Below are 14,788 nucleotides of genomic sequence, written 5' to 3'. Positions count from 1 at the left end.
TCCTTTAATATTGTTTTGTACTATATCAAAGAATGTAACGCTATTTAGAAATAAAGATTGAAAGTAGCCAAAATGGTAGTACAATATTTTGATTGATTATAATGGATCCTCTTCAGAATTTTTATTTTGTTGGAAATTTCAAAAATCAGACTTCTGTGCTTTGAATCAGAACAATTCATTCTCTTCCTCTAAATATAATATTTTATATTTTAATGGAACAAAGATGTACATTCTCGTATAGCTCAGATTCAGGCTTCTGCTTATGACTCTGTCTGACAATCAACTTTCGTTAAAAACATTCTTTGGATTTGAAAAAATTTACTTCAAATACCATTTGGAAGCCATTTGGAAGCACAAGAAATTGCCATGGTTGCCTCTCTTTAGAGAATATTAATCTTTGTGGAAGTGTTTATATGAAGTGTAATAAATGTTTGCATTTGTAAATGATGAGAGCTGTGTGCAAATCCCCAAAGCTAAAAGGGTTCGATTTAAAATCATAAAATACACAGAAATTTTCAAAAAACATTCTATGCTGATGAAAAAGCAAGCTTTTCTAAAACAGGGCTTGGCTCTTTTGCTGCAGGAAAGGTGTGATACATCCCATATTGGAAGCACAAGAAAAATAAAACAAAAATGCACCCATTGGAACTGATTTAGTGGAATTGTTAAAGTGCTTATTTTCCTTCCTCCGATTGACTTTACTGTTGATTGATGAACCTTAATTATCTGTGTAGCATTATTCAGATGCCTCTTATCTTTCCTTGCCCCTTGCTTCCCCAGCAGTTCTTTTTGATCAGTTTATGACGCCCCTTGTAGCATGCAGCATGCAGACAGTGAGCAGGCAGCAGTACCCCCCTTTGATGTCAGACTGCTTTCTGCCTTTCCAGCTCTGCAAAGTGTAGGAACTGCTACTGTGGATAGCATCAGATACTCACTCTGAGTTGTGTGTCTGCATCATTTCACCTTTTGTTAGGATCACCATCCACAGCAGGTCTCTGTAATTTCCATCAGAGTCTCCTCTGTCAATGTGAAAAAAACCAACAAGTATTCACTGCTGCCTATTTAATTTTACAATTTTCTGTCTGAAGAACGAGCCAAAGGCTTGCATTTCTGGCTGTGACCTGACTACTTGTCTCTTCATTCCAGGTTCGCAACCAGGGAGAGGAACGCTCTCCTCCTCTACAACGGGCGGTTCAACGAGAAGCACGACTTCATTGCCTTGGAGATCATTGAAGAGCAGATCCAGCTCACGTTCTCTGCAGGTGGGGTGGCACTGCAGGAGAGCGTCTCTGCTTATGGTCCTGAGATCTTCTCAGCCTGGCTGAAAATGTATTTCCATGGATTGGTATTTGCTGCCTGGTTAATAGAGTAACTGGCTGACGCTGTGCAGTTAACGATTGACGGAGGGTGTTGCAGAGTACTCCCGATTGTAGCACTTTGTGGTGGTAACACTCGCTATCATAGACAGGAGCTTGTCAATATATCAGTTATAAAATCCAGAGTTTATGAGTACTGTAAAAGATTGACACTAGTCTGACAGCCAGTGCTTGCTTAAATGAGACTTCATTTTATTATGCTGGGATAAATGTTGTGTATTTATGTATTTTTGTACTACATCATCAGTGAAACAGGGTGCCTAACTGTTTCTAAAAAATACCTGTGAGCCAAAGCAGACAAATGAAGAATGCTTGCCATTCTTTATTGCCTGTGCCAAGCAATACATCGCTGGAATCCATCAATGCCCACTAGGAGCTCCTCCCTGGTGTGTAATCCACAATAAATTTTGGAGAACACATCTGCGCTCTCATTGCCAGGCTGGGCTAGAGAACATGAAATGGAGGCTTTGGCATTTGCATTCTTTCTGCATTAGGACAAACTTGGCATCTTTTGATGCTACCATGAACAGAGAGAGGGGAAGGCCGATGAGCAAGGCTTGGGATGGTCCATGTCACTGTCACTGTGGCTTTCTCTGTTAATAAGTGTTGTACTGAAAATCAGCCCTGACAGTAACAAACTTTTTCCCGATGAAAGTGTGATTAGAACAAGCTCTTACTGTTCCATTCTCAACAAAGGGATATTTCCTGGGTTTAAATTAAAAAACAGTAAGACCAGCTATGCTTATATCCACAAGAAGGGTAGCACAAGAAGCTGTCAGCGTGCAGCTGAAGCAGTTGGTGGAGGGGATGTTTTCAACTGGGACAAAACATATGCCTGGGCAGGGCTGTTGTCCCCATGTGTTCTATTGCATGATGAGGGGAAACATGGAGGCCTAGGAACTGAGGTTGGTGTGACATCTGCCTGGTGCTGAAGGAAGAGAGCCTGGTCACCTGGGCCCAGCCCTGCAGAGTGTCCTGCAGCAGGGACCCAATACATGTAGTCAGCTGAGACATTTGTAGCTCTGTACAAGGCACATACCTCCGGAAATAAATTATACTGTTATTTCCTGGTCTCCTTCAAAGTCGGCATGCAGGCTCTGGTTGACTATCACTTATCTCTTCGAAAGGAGAGACACTGCAAGAAATAAAGCAGTTGAAGGCTCATGCTGGTGATACACCCTCCCTGCCAGTGACAGCCATGGTCATCAGACTGCTCTGTAAATCCTGTGTGACCCCATTCATTTACCAATAATACTTAAGTGCATATGTGGGCCATTTGGGTAGAGGATGCTCCAGTTTCATTTCTCCTTTATTACCCAGAAGATGTCCAAATTAGAATGCATTTTCATTGGATTAGTGTAATGAAATAACATGCTACTGGTGGAGAGATTTGCTTTCTTCTGTATCTCTGTTCCACTTGTCTAAACTTGAATAAAATTGCTAGGAAGGCACCCTGAGGATGAATGAGAAAAAAATCAACTTGCGCTTATATGCATTTAAATGTGGAGGAACTCTTTTAAAATACAGGAAACTAAATTTAGATTTGCACTGCTGCACCCCAGAGCAGGTCTGATCCTGTACCTTACAAATGGTATTTTCTTTGGAAGAAGAATGGTTTACGTTTTATAGTTTTAAGTGGCATTTAACGAACAATGCAAGTTTTGGACACCTGATCTGATTGCTTTACCTGTCGCAACAACTTTTTCACAGAAAGCAAGGCAAAGATACTAAAGACCAGGAACATTCCTATTGTGGAAGCTTTTTAACTGAATAAAAAATATACTTTTACCACATTTCTATCAGCATATAATAAAAAGCATCACAGCAAGGTGTCAAATGTATTCAACTGATATGAACAGAATTACATATAATAGGACAAAAGGAATAATGCTTCACACAGGGTGAAGCATTTGTTACAAGTAAAGAGCAGAAAGTACATTTTTAAGCTCAACAATAATGTTGACCTGTGGGAGGGAGTGAATTTTCCTGTAGGTTATTATGTAGAATTTTCCAACTGTTTAAAAAAGAAAAAAAAAAAAGAGAAAGCAAAAAAAGACAAAACCTAGCAATCTGCTCTCCTTGCCAAGCCTTTTATGTCCTTTCAACACAAATGTTTATTTTGTTGCTACCTTGGAGCAGATATGCATAGTTACTGAGCAGGTTGTGCTGACTCAGACCTGATTTAAAGGCTTCTGCTTTACAATTGCAATGTGAAGAGCTTGCTTTCCAATTTAAATACTGAAGGGCTGCCAATAATTTCATTAATCACTTGTAAAATTTTGCTGAGATCCACAGTTACTGTTCCTGTGCTTTATACACGTAATTATCTGACATGGTCTCATTGGAACTCCTGACGGACTGGAACTGACTGGAAGTAGGATTTTCTTCCCTAAGAAAATATCTTGGCATAGAGTTGAAAAGACCGCTAAGATCATCTATTCCAGCCATCAGCCCATCCCCACCATGCCCAATAACCACATCCCTCAGAGCTACATCCATATGGTTCTTGAACACCTCCATGGACAGTGACCCCACCACCTCCCTGGGCAGCCTGTGCCGCTGCCTCACCACTGTTGCTGAGAAGAAATTGTTCCTAACATCCAACTTGACCCCCCCTGCTGCATGATGCCCTTCATGTAAAAAAATTTACTGTGCTGCTCCTGACAGAAATGTTAAAAAAGTCACACTGGCCACTGTAGCAGTGACTGTATCTACACAACACTTATGCACTCTGCAAAAAGCATAACAGAAAGTAAGACAGTTCACCAGAATATGTGAGAAGCCATTTTTGTGTTTGTGCACCAAAGTAAGTCCAGTAAACTGGGGCTGTTTAGTGCCTCCCTGGACAAAATCCCCAATTCCTCCACGAGGAAGTAAGACAGCTGCATCCTGCACCCAGTGAAGGTCATGCTGTGTTGCAGTGGAGTTGCAGAAGCACTGACCCCTGTTCTCTTCTTCTGTTCTTGCAGGGGAGACGACCACAACGGTGGCACCATTCGTTCCTGGAGGGGTCAGTGACGGGCAGTGGCACTCGGTCCAGGTGCAGTACTACAATAAGGTAAGGGAAGTCACACTGGCGATACCCCTATTATTTGTCAGTAATAGAGACACGCGTCACTGAGCTCTGCTGATGTATGCAGGTGACCCAAACTGTATTTATTTAACCAGCTCTGCACGAATGAGGCTGGTCCTGCTCACCTGCCTGCGTCAAAGCTTCCTTCTGAGCTTTACCTCAAGAAGGCAAAGTCTGACCTTGTATGTCCTCCTTAGAACTACCACCAGACATACCTCTAGGAATTTGCAGCTCTTACAGCTTTTAGTTCTTCAAAACCTTCTGAGTATCAGTGTATCTGAAATGACTGACACATTGATGTGAAGTTTTTGAAGAACTGTGCAGCACAAGAGCCTTCGGCATAGTGATTACAAACCACTAACATGGAATTTTTTGAGGCAAAACAGAATTGCTCCATATAACCCTATTTTCATGTGTGAAGCAAGCAGTTTAGTTAGTGCAAGCTTTCTGGTTTGGAAAATTTGATTGTAAAATGTGTGACATTTTCTAGTAACTGAGAGCTATTTTACTGCACTGTTTTTTGTCTGTTTATGAAAGGATGTGCAGGAGGAATGCAGCAAGTATGGCTCCATGCTGTCGGGGGCACTCAGAGGGGCTGTCCCCACGGGGACAGGTCAACATGTGCTCTCTTAGGAGCTGTCACAAGGAGGCTTGGTTTGATGAGATGGGAACTTGTGCGAAGCAGCCGCTTTGAGAAGCAGCAAAGTGCAGGCATTCAGGGGGTGCAGTGTGCAGATGGATGTCAGAGCTCTTCAACCTCCAGCAAAAATGAGAGAATTCATTTAGTTCCTGAGAAGCGCTGCTTTTAAATCCAAAATGACAGCATTAGGAGAGATTATATAAGGAAATAGAGGAGTATTGTTGGCTGTTAAAAAGGAAACAGGATACTAATGTGGGAAACTGAAAGGAAGATGAAGGATTAATATGATCAGCAAGTTCTTTATTTCTCTTTGCTGCATCCTGTCAGCACAGTTTGTGTGGTAGATTGAATAGGAAGGTTTTCTTCGGACTCTTGAGTCCAAAGGGTCTCCTAGCCTAAGGATATTCTGCTGAGGAAGTAAAAATGTCGTTAATTTTGTTACTTAAACCCAATATACTTTTAGCTATCCACTGTCTGGAACATAGAGAAACTGAAATGAAGCTTGATGTGTGACTGTACTTGCATCTTTGGACTGCATGAGGGTTTTCTTACTAAACATGTTCCCATACCCTGTGTTTTTCTCAGTGAAGAGCCAAGCATTTGCAGGAACGATGGGGAGATGCTCCCACTCTCAGCTCCCCAGTGGCAGGGCCATGGCAGCTGCAGCATGGCCTGTGGAGCAACTCTGGCACGCTGTCAGGGAGATAAGGACCCAGGCAGCCCCAGGACACTCTTTAAAAGGCAAAGAGATCTGACATAGGTGTTAAAAATAACCCCCTGCCTTGTTTTCAGCCGGACTGGTTGGTGAACGGTGCTTGTGGTGTGGGGACTGGTGTTTTCCTGGCGTTAATACAGGCACCCTGTCTTTTATTCCTCAGCCTCACTTCTTCCAAGGGAAATGAGCTGGTCCCCCCTGTGTGGGGAGAATTTGGGGAAGAGAGGCAGAGCGGGGAGGGCCCCACTGCTGACCTCATTCTGGTGCTGAGGGATGCAGCTGGGCAGCCCTGCAGGGCTCTGTGCCCTTCACCTGGATTCTGTTTGCTGGTAAAGCAGTTCCCTGGCTACTTTGTATTTTAACAGGACTGGAAGAAAAATGCCTGTAAGCAAGTTGAAAAGACAGAAATAATGTAGGGACTTGGGTTGTGCCAGAGTAAATGGGATGCTGTGTCTAAACTTGATGCGGTGAAGACATGTTTGGATAACAGTACCCAAAACTCATGACTTAGCCTGAATCACACACAGCTCACAGATGGGCAGAGGCAGGACAGGAGTTGCACTGTGTCTTGCTCTGGTATTGTTTTGCAGGTGCTGCATCCTTCCAAAATCCCACTGCACAGTGCCATGTCCTCGCCCCATCTCTGCTTCTGTCCCTCCTCGTGCAACCTCCCTGAGATAGGCACTCTTAGACTCATTCTTCTTCCTCAGTTTCTTTTTTTCTGTTAAACTTCTTTAAAGTATGCTTTTTAAAAATACTATGCTAGAAACTGTTCAGATTATTTCTCTTTTTCTTCATATAGCATCTAGCAAAAAAAAAAAGAGGCTTGGTCTTCTGTGGAACTTTCAGATACTCTTGCAGTTCACATAAGTAGTGTCAGATTTCTTCACAGCTGAGGTTAATTTTTCATCTTAAATTTTTGAGGAGAATGGCTAACAGACTTTGACACATAACCTAAATTGCTTCACGCCAAAGCAAATTTTCTTAGATGCGTTTCCACAGGTCTGGAAGCTGTTCTTGAAATCTGAGTTGATTGTGTTTGGAGACAAGCGCAGTCTAAGTAGTTTCTGGCATCTGCAGCTCTGTGGATGAAGTTTTGCTGGATGTCACTGAAATTTGGAATTCAGGAGCAAGTGAGCTGTGTGTACGGGGCAGCTCTGGTAGAAAGCTTCTGCAGCATCAGTTTCTCACTCCAGCTGGTGCCTTGCTGCAAGGTCAGCTCAGTTGTAAATGATAAGTAAATGTGAAGTAAGCGTAGAAATGACTCATGGATTATTTTCTGTGCTCAACTCAGGAGCAATTCCCTTGCTAAAATTACAGGTATCTTCAGTGCCATCTAAAAAATGTTATGTTACAATTGATTCCTCGTTGTAAGGGTCCTCTGCCCCTGAGGGACAGACATTTGAGACTCAATAAGAGAAGGCTGGTCCAGCCCCCCTTTCAGATCTGACACCATCCTGGCTCTGCCCTTCTTCACACGTACCAATTTTATTCCTCTCTCAAGTCTCTGTTGTAAATGGGTCCCCTTCTGAACTCCGAGTGCCAGTCAGAAAAGGCAGAGTAGTCCCACTGCAGCTGGTTGCAGGCATTGCCCCACACCTCTGTCCTGTGAGCAGTGTCCTCTGTAATTTTTCTTCCAGCCTCATCCACTCGCTGTGGTGATGCTTCCACTGAACAGCCTTGGAAATGTGGAAATGCCTAAGTGAGACCTGTGGGTGTCTTACAGACTAAGTGTTGGCTCTCTACTGAATTCCCAGGTGGCAAACACCAAGAGGAAAGAATGTGTAGCTATATGAGCTATAGAAATGTTTTATAACTGTTCTCTAGTTTCAGTTATATATTAAAAGACTTGCCACTTACCCAGCAGCAAGACAGTGGTTTACACGTAAGCAGTGTTTTTTACAGTTACAGAGGTTTGCTGACAGCTGGGGGAAAGCAGGGAGGAAAGCTGTTTGCTGATTCTATTAGCTAAAACATACTAGCTTTTGGCATCCTGATCTTGTCAGACTTGATTAGAGTCAACAGGTGATATTGAATTAAAAGTGACCTGCATGACCTTCTTTCTCAAGAGGTATATGGATCTATATAAAATTCAGAAGAAAAGAGATATTTGTATTAATTTGGAAAGAAAAGTGGCAAAAGGGGAAAAATTTAAACTTGGCAAATAATGCATTGATGGAAAACAGCAGAAATGCCTGCTGCTTGTTCACAGGGTAGTGGCAAAATGAGCATTCGCTTTGCCTTGGTAGCCTTTGTCCTTTCTGCATAATGAGAGCACAGTCTGTGCTGGTTTGGTCTTTAGTGGTCCTCTGTCTGAACCTGCAAGAGTGAATGACAGTCAGTGGGTTAAGTGATGCTGATGTTTGTCAGTCTGGAATATGACCAAAACCACCAGGATGTTTGGTGATAGCAATGCTCAGTATCAGTAGTATCACAGAAATTAGCTGGCTTTCACTGTATATAGAGCATCATGTTGAGGGGTGTGTTTGGTACGGGAGATTTCAGTGAGCCTGGATAATGGGTGATGTTTTTAATTAAGTGAAAACTTCAAGCCGCTCTCCCAGACTTCTGATAGAAATTCAATTTTGTTGAGAATTTAAGATACACCATCACATTTATGTTAATGTTTTACCTGACTCATTACCTCAGGGTACAATTCATCATTTGGCAAGAGATAAAACTGTTTTACGTATGGACATGTTCTTTTAATTATAGAGAGCACGAACATGTATATTTATATACTGTGCATTTTGTATGTTACTTATGTACGTGACATCAAAGTCACTTAAGGACGTTACTGTTCGGTAGGCAGAAGCTCATTCTGCATCTCTTTAAGGGAGTACAAGGTAATTTTACTTAAATGATGGAAAATCTGGAAAGGGCGGAGAGAAGCATGCAATCTCTGTGTGCCTGAAGTATATTGCAGCTGTTGTGGAAGATGGGCTGCACAAATCCCCAAATGACTCTCAGAGTGGCTCACAGCAACAAGGATGCTTTGGAGAACCGTGGCTGTGCTAGTTGCTTAGTCCTCCAGCTCCTAGTAAGGAGATACTCAGGACAAACGTCATGCTTCTTCCACAGCTGGACCTATTTGGCAACAGGTAGTAGTAAGGTGCCTTTTTTTCACTCCTTTCTTGCATTCCCTGAAGCTGCTGAAGAGATACATGATTGCTGCTTCAGAAGCCTGGCTGCCTGGGGAGCAGCACCCATTACAGGGACCTGCTTCTTTTCTCCCCACAATGGGGTTAGCTGGCCCGCGACTGAGGCAAGCCGAAACTTGAGTCTTGCCAGCAAGATTGAGCTCTGAGCTCACTTGAGGGCTAGAATTTGCCCATGCCTTTTCTTCCAGAAGAGCTTGTGCCCATCCCTCTGAATGGTGGTTCTTTACTGTTGCCAGAATCCCCTCTGCTTCTGTGCCAAGACGCACTCTGTAATTGATTTTCTGCACCTCGGGTACATTTTGCAGCTCTCCCCTTGTGCATGCTTGGCCTCCATGGCTAATCCTAAATGGTTATTAAACTATGCCTGTATAGCTGTTGTACTGCATCAGCAGAATGAGTAATTTTAGGTCTACATCCACACATCACACATTTTGTGGATGAATAGCAGCAGTGCAGGTAGTGGTCTACCTCTGGGTGGAGGAACTGAACAGAATCTGTACTTTCTTAGGATCAGGAGATGAAATGATTGAAAGAAAGAGACAGAAAGAAAAAAAAAAACAACAAAAAAACAACAACCAAAAAAAAGACAAGGAAAAAAAACAAAAGAAAAGGACATCCACAAGCCACTCCGGGGCAGTGCTTGGGAAAGGCTCCATTACCACTCACCTCCAACATCTTGGGTTGGTCCATGTGCCATCACTGATTCCCCTTACACTGCTTTTTCCTGCTAAGATCCTGCCTTCTCCCGCACTCTCGTCTTCTCCTGCATCCACCATGTGGGAAAACCACAGCCCCCTTCCAGCTCCCATTCTTCCTCAGGCTGCTCCCCACCATGTCTGCCAGCGATGGCCATCAACATTGCTTCCATCAGCCTCAGCTTCCTTGTGTCCCCACATGGGTTTCAAAATGGGTTCCAAATAGACTGAAAGAGTCAAGACATTTAGTGGAGGTTCGTTTGCAAAGTACATTGTCACCAAAGAGATTTGCAGGCAGTTGGGACCTGATGACCCTACTGGGTTCCTGCAGATTTGGTCGTATACAAAGCAGCCCACTTTCCCTGCCATTGCCTCTAGCTTGTCGCTAGTTAAGGAAGAGGTCCTGAGACCCATAGATAATGATACAAGAAATCTGGTCTAAAGTCTGGAGGTACATCTTGAGGTACTCTATCCTTTTCACCAATAGCTTCTTTACTTTTGTGGGTATTTTACTTGGGTGTTGCAGTTTCAAGATGTTCTTCATCAGCACAGTTTCATGATGATCTTTATTTTTTTCTGGCAGCCCAAGCTTGTTTGCCTCCTTGCTAGAATGAGCCATACCCCAGCATTTAGTTTTATGCATATTAATCAAAAGATACCTAAAGAGCATAAATTAAGAGTTCACTTATTGATAGTATTGTTCAATTCTCTTGCAATGAAAATCAAATGTAAAGCATATACAGGTCTGATCCAAAATACTCACCTTCACTTCACACACACTCTCCATCTCCATGTACAATATTTATTGTATCTAAGTAATAAATACAAAGGACTTTACAAAGGCTTGGTGATTAGTAGGTTCAAGGTAAAGCTTTCCTGTAATGGACAGGGAGCAAGGACCTTGAGATAGTAATGACAATATTTACATGGTCATCTTGGAGAGACAAAGTCAAGCCAGAATGGCTTTTCTACACAGGTGCCTTCCAGACATCCAGCCCAGCGGCACCTTCTGGCTGAACAAAAGGAAGAGGCTTGGTATGCACACACTGGAAGATGCCTTTTTTGTGCAGTACCTACTGACCGTGTTGCAACTGTGAGCTCCTCCTGGATTCTGTCTTGTACTACAGCTGCATTTTCTCATTCTGTTACATGTTATGCCTGCAACTCATTAACAGAATAATCTTTAGGATTTTCATTATCTTTATAGCAAATCTGTAACATTCATCACTGCCTTTATTTTACCAGAGCCTCTGTTTTGAGTCCTGAGAGCCAGTGTCGAGCGACTGGGAGCACTTCCAAAGGACTTCAGCAGGCACAGGCAAAAGTTCCCTTTTAAAAATTAAGTTCCACCTCTGTGCTCACACACAACCATTGTGTTAATCTGCATTAGGGAGATTGATGCAGCACTTTATTTTGAGTAGGGTGGGATGAAATGCAGCAATCTGGACAGTCAGCCTTGCTTTGTGTGGCCCTATGCCAGGTGCCTTCTGGGCCTGCAGATACAGATCTCTCATCTTCTGAAAGCACACCGTTCTCTGGTGACAACGAATTCACCTCTTGTGGAAACAGAATTATTCTTTATTCGGGACCAGTAATTCCTGTTAGAAGTGCTGGGTCTGTCCCAAGGCTAAGAGATGAACCAGAGTGCAGCACAGGGGCTCAGCACAGACCTCTCCATGCCCCGCAATTGCCCGTCTCTATCCTTGTCTCTGTCTGGAATGAAGGCAATGTTTGCCCAGGCTTGACTTGCCCTCTGATGAGGCTGCCAGCTGCCCCAGTGATTGATGAGGTAAGCAAATGCTGCTGAATAGAGATTGCCAGCTCCCTGGACAAAAACCACCTTGCTGCCACCAGTCATTGGACCAAGGTTAGAAGATTTTTGCCTTATGGTATCCAGGATGCCATCCAGTATTGTTTATCTTGGAACGGTCAGAAAACGTGGCTGACGATTAAATTCTTGGATAGGCATTGAGTGTTACAACTTGTGCTGAGAGCATCTCCCACAATGGGAAGAAGCTTCCTTTCCCTTCACTTTCATTTTTTTGGAGCTCTTGTTGAAAAGGCAGATCCAACACAAGTCAAATTGCTGGAAATGTAATTTGCAATAAAGATTAGATACGGCTTATGTTAATGTCTGTCACTCCTGACATCTGAGCAGACATAATTGTAATCTGAGGGAGAATTTTTGAAGTTAATCCTCCTGGTGGCTTCCAGACTAATTTGTTAAAGGATTGAGGGAGATTTTGTAAGTAAACAAAGCAGTTGTTGAAGGTTATGATATTGCTACTGTTGATCAGGTGTGGGCCCTCCAGAGTTGAATTCTACTGTCTCAGAGAAACTTGCTGTGTCCACACTGTGATTAGCTCGGTCCTGCTCCAGCAGTTCTTGGCATCTCCTGGTGGTGAAAAATGCAAGGCATTAATTGCAGTGTTAAGCAAATATTTTTTTGGAGGGGAGGGGGGGCATTGTAAATACTGAAAACGTCGTGAGTTTTCATGATAGCTTAAGCATGGGAAAGCAGGACACCAAAAACATAGGGGACAGAGCAGCAGTCCAGTCTTCTTTACCTGTGGTAAAGACTTGTCAGTGGTTACCTACTTAAGTGCAGGGCCTCATTTTCACAGAGAGGGGTTTCTTCAATTATAAAAGGAAGAAAAGCTATTCCATTGAAAAACTCACTTGCTTTGCCATTCAGGGCTAGTATCCAGAGAGGCAGGTGTGTTTAATTTACTTTCCAACTAAAGAGGCCATGGAATTTTTACAGAGTTACCAATATAAGTCAAATGCTATCGTGGTACTTTTCTGACAACTTTCTTAAAAGAGCAGAAGTTCCTGAATGAGTGGATTTTTGTGCTTTTGGTGGGTAGACTTGTATGCTCTTAAAGCATGGTGGTAGCTACTGCTGGAGGCACCCACTGAATATGGGTATGACCTTTGAATTAGAGGAATTTGTTTCTGTGCATTTGCATTATGTATCTGTACGATGGGTTTTGGTGCTAGCGGGCATGGCCATTTAAAAAAGAAAAAAAGAAAAAAAAGAAAAAAACTTGAGCAATTAAAATTACAAGCATCCAAAGGAAGGGAAAGAAATTAGATTTTCCGTTGCTGAATGCAGGCCAGGATTTTACAAAGACCAAAATGTTGTTCTAGTCAAACGCATAAAATATACTTCGTGTCTGAATGCAAAACATGTAATTTCCTACATGCTCAAAGCTCAATTTTGAAATTGTCACGAGTAAAGGTAGCCTCTGCAGAAATAGCTCGGTGTATGAGTCATTTCCTCATGATTCAGACTCCCATCTTTGCTGAGCCTCAACTCAACAGCTTCCACACAAGTCCTGAGGATCGTCAATGGAAGTCCTAGATAATATCATTGGTTTGATATACAGAAACTAAAGCTTGACAAATTATAGGAATAACGCACATCATTAACAGGTAAGGTAGACAATCTGCAGTTACCTATCCAAAGTTCTGGTGGTTTTACCATCCTTTCAAATCTTTAAGTCATGTCAGCTTTTCCCTTTCTAAGGGAAGATTTTAGCTCAAGTGAGCTATGTTGTTGGGGAACGACTGAATGGTTCTGTGGTGAGTTCTGTTTTATTAGGCAAAAGCATGAGTAGATAATAATATCAGTTCCTTTTACCCATAAAATGGGGTAGGATCTTGTGAAAACCCATCCAGATCCCCATCTTCTGTGTTGCAGGTGGGAAGGGTGAGTTGGGAAGGCAGGAGAAGTGTTGCTGTGGGATTGTCCCAGTCTTACACTCCTCCACATCCATCTAACGCACCCTTAGCATGACTTGCACTGGCCTGTGACAACCATTCCTTCATTCCTAACCCCTCCTGGAAATCACTACAGGGTTGCCTGGCTAGTGTGTACTTTCTTTTGGTCCTGCTCTGACATGGTTGCATGGTTGCAGGTTTTAGTGGGCCTAATGGAGCCAGCCAACCTGCTCTTGCAGAACGTGATATTTATTCTCGCAGATTTCAATTAGTAGTAATTGTTTTTGTTGATATATGTATTTTTTTCTGGTAAAGGATAAGTGAAAAGTGATTAATACCTGAGAAAGGAAATCAGGGCTTGGCTGTAGAGCGACATTCCATTGCCTTGACACAAAATAACAAATAACTGGCCTCTAAATCTGTGTCTCAGGAAATGAAAGTGTAAAGCAGTGAAAGTCATCTGAGGGTCATTGAAATGCAAAGTGTGTCCTGCTCCCCAGCCCTGAATTGCTCAGCTATCTGTAACAGCTTGGAGAAATGTTAGGGAGGAAGTGGGCCAGGCCAGTACAGAATGCTTTGCTGTCTTTCTCTCCCCAGTGCTTCTAAAACATTATTCTGGCAGAATTTGCAAGCAACACCTGACATACTTGTTGTGATAGTGATTTTATATTTGCATGCAAAAGGGACGTTTCCAAAGCACTACCCAGGATTTTTGCACTGAGAGTCTTGAAGTCAAAACCAAACAGAACTTAAAGCCTGCATCCACCCCTCCCCTTGGCTGGGCCTCAGCTGTGTGTCCCCGTGGTTTTGGGCTTTCTGCCCTGCAGACAGCCCTGGACAAGTTGGCACCAGGCAGCCTAGGTTGGCTCAGGCTGTCTAACACCTTCACACCACAATTCTCCTCGAAGATTTAGTAGCATCTCCCCAAAAGGTGATTTTCAGCTACTCTGAAAGCTGAAGAGGCAGAAAGGTGGCAGGCTGGAATGTCTTTAGCTCATCATCAGGCCTCAGCTTTGGTACTGTGCTGAAGGCTGGGGCCTGCAGAGCCAACTGCTGTTCAGAGATAGGGAACAAGCAGTGGGTTATCAAGTGACATTTAGCACTGGGAGCAGTGACATGCTCAGTTCTGGTTTCACTGACACTGTGACATCACATAATTTTCTTCAGGTTTGGCAGGTTTGGGTCCCAGTCATTAGGGTCACACCTGTGGTGACAACCATTTATTTCCCTTCATCAAGTGCTGCTATTTTTTGTGCTTTTCTGTTTCTGACAAAGTATATTGTTCTTCCAAAAAAATGCCTCTGTTCTTTTTGTTGTTGCAAAGGAACATTTTCACTCTCTATTCTATTTTGGAGGGGGTGAAACACTGATTTAGCATGGCATGCTGTTTTCAGCAAAGTCATTG

The 14,788-nt window shown here is 43.0% G+C and overlaps 1 protein-coding gene across 1 annotated transcript in view; it reads left to right on the top strand.

Annotated features, from left to right (window-relative positions):
* The window catches only part of CELSR1 (cadherin EGF LAG seven-pass G-type receptor 1), a 95,379-nt gene that overhangs the window by 24,016 nt on the left and 56,575 nt on the right, over positions 1-14,788 (top strand). The window contains 2 exon segments of the mRNA XM_031552882.1: positions 1,147-1,262; positions 4,346-4,434. Of these exon segments, the coding sequence (XP_031408742.1) occupies positions 1,147-1,262; positions 4,346-4,434 (205 nt within the window).

Source organism: Meleagris gallopavo, chromosome 1, assembly GCF_000146605.3.
Source record: "Meleagris gallopavo isolate NT-WF06-2002-E0010 breed Aviagen turkey brand Nicholas breeding stock chromosome 1, Turkey_5.1, whole genome shotgun sequence".
NCBI classification, from domain to species: domain Eukaryota; kingdom Metazoa; phylum Chordata; class Aves; order Galliformes; family Phasianidae; genus Meleagris; species Meleagris gallopavo.
This window is presented reverse-complemented; position numbering and strand designations above follow the sequence as displayed.